The 4,277-nt window shown below is 33.5% G+C and overlaps 1 protein-coding gene across 1 annotated transcript in view; it reads right to left on the bottom strand.

Annotated features, from left to right (window-relative positions):
• Positions 1-1,113: 1,113 nt before the first annotated feature.
• LOC118747201 (putative choline-phosphate cytidylyltransferase) overlaps positions 1,114-4,277 on the bottom strand; it is a 3,782-nt gene continuing 618 nt past the window's right edge. Inside the window, exon 3 of the mRNA XM_036481190.1 lies at positions 1,114-1,141. Coding sequence (XP_036337083.1) covers positions 1,114-1,141 — 28 coding nt within the window. The remainder of the gene's footprint in view (positions 1,142-4,277) is intronic.

The raw sequence follows: 4,277 nt of genomic DNA, 5'->3' as shown, positions 1-4,277 counted from the left end.
AATAATCGCGTTGATTTTTGAGAATATTTTTTTGGTGACGGATTTTTGCAATTTTTTTCATATAAGTATGAATTTATTATGAAATAAAACGCGGTAGACCGTCATCAACAAAATTTCAAAATATCAACGCAAGTTTTTGTAAATTAAATAAAATATTAAAATACCCCAAAAAGTAGCCTCCAAAAAAAAAAATTCTCAAATATCAACGCGATTTTTTTAGCCCTTTGAAACTCAGACTAAAAATGTATGGGCTATAAAACTGCATACCCAAAAATTTTTAAAAATTCGGAATAAAAAGTTGAAATTTCCTGAAATGCTGAATTTTCCAAAATTTTGTATAAATTTTGAACCCAAAATTGGTAGACACATTGCGCTTAGGCTTCTTAAGAAAAGTCGTCTAAATTCGACAATTTGTATGCGATTGCAATAAATGAGGTATCAGTTTATATTAAAATAGATTTAAATTTAGATAGTACTCCATATTTTGAAATTGTATAAATTATCGATGGTCAAAATTTAAAAAATTAAGATAAATATGGGTCTTTTTTTAGTTTACCCGATGAAAAATTCCAGCAAGCCTAGTCCGATAATAGATTATTATATACCATTTTAAAGGCTTATACATCCTCTTCTCAGATCATATTCGATCTTTGAAATCGAATCAAAAATAGTCATTCAAAAACTCATAAATCTAAAAAATCCTATTTTCTGACCTAAATCGACAGGTCGCGACCTCTAAATGACCATAAAAAAATCTATAAAAGTAAGCAATAATATTTCTCATAAAAATTCATAAAATTAGGGGGAAGGGAAAAAAACATTTCCAATGGGCACCCTAGTGCATACATACATTTATATACTGAAGATTATCAATTGAATCAGACTAATGTACAGTAAATACATATTATGAACAAGTGTTGATTAAATAAAAGCCATTAATGAACACGCATTTCGAAACAACCAAAGAGCGGATGATCGCGATAAGGTACGAAGTAAAAGCTGTCACGCCACGTACCCGCACAACAATAAAACGGCGAATAAGAAACTAAGCGATGACGATGCTTATTTGACTTAAGAATTTTTACTCTCGTAAATCAACAACCATACGAGATTTTACGGAGAATCTAAGTGTATATCGTAACTAGACACGAATAAAGACGCGAACTCAAAAGTTGACCTCGCAAAAAATGTTCACGCGTCTTTCTTCGACAAAGTTTTTCTTAAGCGTCTTTTTTTGTCAAATTTTTTTATGCGTCTTTTTTCGCCGTCAAAACACTAGTGCGCCTTTATACGTGTCTAGTGACGATATTTACTTAATTTATTTAATATGGACATTTATACATACATACAAACATACATATGTGCATACCAATACTTTTATTCATTCATAATCACAAGCATAAGTAGGACTCCTACAAGTAGTACGTAAATAATTTCGGCCTTTTCAGCCAACTTGGCTCAAACCGTGCCATTTTTGGCAATTTTCACTTCAAATGGAACTTAAATTTTCAATTTGGCACAGGGTGTCAAAATTACTCTTTTGAAAAATAGTATTATAACAAGGCGCATTCATATAAGGTGGTGTTCCTAGAACAGCTGCTTTAATTCGCCGCGGTACACATATCTCAAAACTGCTTTCGAGTGAGTGCGAAATAAGAGCGTTGTAATTTTCTTTCCCTCTTCCTCCTTGAGCAAGGACTAGTTGAAATTTGACATTTGTGTAGCGAAAGAAAAAGTAAAAAACATGTTAGTGTTTGTACTACCGCTACCACCTTATATGAATTCGCCTTATAATATTTAAATACATTTTTGTTAAGTCTATCGCGTGTACTACTTTTTCGTCAACTAAAAGTTTCTAGCTCAGTATATCCAGTAAACAAACTTAGCTATTTTTTTTTCGCCAAGTTTGGTCCCCATAAAGGACTAGTGTTGCAAGCAACGCTTTTTCGGCAATTAGGGTGTTGTGCAGCTATTTAATGTGGTGAAAATTATTTAAGCACTGGGGAGATTTATTCACATGGAATTGGAGATTGGGGTAATAGATTTATTTTAAATAAATTGTGAATCTGCGAAAATATCTTTTCAGCAGATGGATACACTTTTTAACCTTTTTCCCGAAAATGTACATACAGGCTCGAAAATATGCGAGTAACATTAGGTTTGTATAGTAACAGTAACATTGCAGCGAGAGCGTAAAAGCAAAATAGAGCGTTAAATTGAGAAGAAGAGAAAACTAGCAGAAGAACTTATTGAACACAAAACTAGCAATAACTTGCAAGTGAACAGTTGTTGCACTGCTTTGACAATTTGCTGTTAACATTTTACTATTTATAAATCAGTTTTAAACTCTTTGCTTTACACACAAGCACTAACACTGTCCAGTACATCATTAATATTTTTGTTTCCACTCATTTTACTTTTGTTTGTGCCAAGGCGAATCAATATAAGGTGATTGCAGGAGTACAAAAACAAAAATTTACATGTATTTTGTTTTTGCTTTGGCGGCATAAACTGTCAAAACCTGTAAGTGTGAGTAGAAATTCAAACAAAATTTTTCAATTTGATATCAGAAGCCGTGCGGCGAAACACATACACAAAATCAACTGAGCTAGTAACACCACTTTTTAGGTTCATTTCTTATCCTTTTGGACTAAAATCTGAAAAGTGTCAAAATGCCAGAGCGTAAGCAAAATTCGCTCACTAAAAGAGAATAACAGGAAAAGTAAAGGAACGCAAAAAACCAAATTTTTAGTCCAAAGATTGGCAACAACAAAACTAACGTCAAATAAGAATGGAAATGTATGTACAAAACACATTCACACAAGCACAAGCACAATAAACACTTAAGGCGGATTCACCGTTCGTGTCCGGACACTTTTTGTTAGTAATTTTACGCGTTCCTTTCCCACTTTGTCTCACTGAGAGCGCGACAAAAATGTGCTGAACACTCTTTGTTCGAATCAAGTTGATTTTGATTTTCTGTCCGAACGACTTGATGATTCGGGTTGCCGCGTTCTCCTTTATATGCGTTTGCAGAGAATTGCATGTGTTATTTGTCCTAAAAATCGTATGTAGGCAACAATATCATCAGCTGTTTGCTTCAGAACAAAATAAAATGTGTCGAACTCAACGGGGAACCGTACTTCAGTACCCTCTCCGGCTCAAATCTTTTGAGAGCAAATAAAAAGTTGTCCGGACACCAACGGTGAACCCGCCTTTACTATATCAATTATTTTTTGCCTCCTTCCAATTTCAATTCATTTCTTTTACTTTTTAGATTATTCTCACTTTTTGCGTATTCTTTAATTTCCGTTAATTTAAATTCAGTTGCGTTTGACACTTTTCAGGATTTTGCCAGAAAAAATTCTTCTGACTAAATCTGACTACTTCGGACTGATGAGAGTCACTCTCACTGACTGTTGCTCTCTCATTTTTGCTGTCATTTCCGAGTTAAGGAACGCTTTTTGGACTAAATCTGACTACTTCGGACTTTTTCTGACTATTTCTGGGAGATAAGGAACGCTCCTTTTATATATTCTTTTGACATTTATTCTTCTTCTTCTTCTGCTAGCTAATTTCTGCTAGTAAAAATTTCACTAGCAAGAATTTGCAGCTCTCTCGTGTTGTTACGCTCTCGATTCAGTGCTCTCTTGCAAATTTTTGGGTTATCATACACTTTTCCAGTAAAAGTTTGCAGGTTCCAGTACAAATTAGTACTGACTATTGGTAACTATACAAAGCTATTCAAATATCGTCGCCTCGATGGAAAATTGCCGGAAGCGTCATTTTGACAATTTTTGGTTTTTGGATATCTTCTTTAGTTTCCGACTAATTGACTAAAATTTTTTCGGTTATTTGGTACAAGTTGCGTTAGTATTGCTGTCGTACTAAACTAATCAAGATCTTTTAAATAGAGTTATCTGTTCTTCTTTAGTTTACGACATATTCAGCTTTATCATGAGTTTCATTTTCTAGAACCGGGTCACTTTTCGTTTGCGTGTGTTCACTACAGGTGGATGAAAAAATTGTTGGCGAAATTTTGTTGGGGCGAAACTCACGATTAGGCTGATTAGTAAAAAGTATGGTTAATTTATAAAAATTGTTATCACATTTTGGCGTATATCACTAAAACTGACTGCAAATTTTTTGACAAATGTCGTATACGACAAAATTTTATTAAACTCATAAATGGTTGACACTAAACTAAAAAAAAATAAGATAATATAAGAATTTCATGAACTAGTACATAGCATTCTCCGACACTTTGGAGAAAATCT

This window comes from Rhagoletis pomonella, unplaced genomic scaffold (genome assembly GCF_013731165.1).
Source record: "Rhagoletis pomonella isolate Grant_MI unplaced genomic scaffold, Rhpom_1.0 Rhpom_scaffold_00011, whole genome shotgun sequence".
Taxonomy (NCBI): domain Eukaryota; kingdom Metazoa; phylum Arthropoda; class Insecta; order Diptera; family Tephritidae; genus Rhagoletis; species Rhagoletis pomonella.
This window is presented reverse-complemented; position numbering and strand designations above follow the sequence as displayed.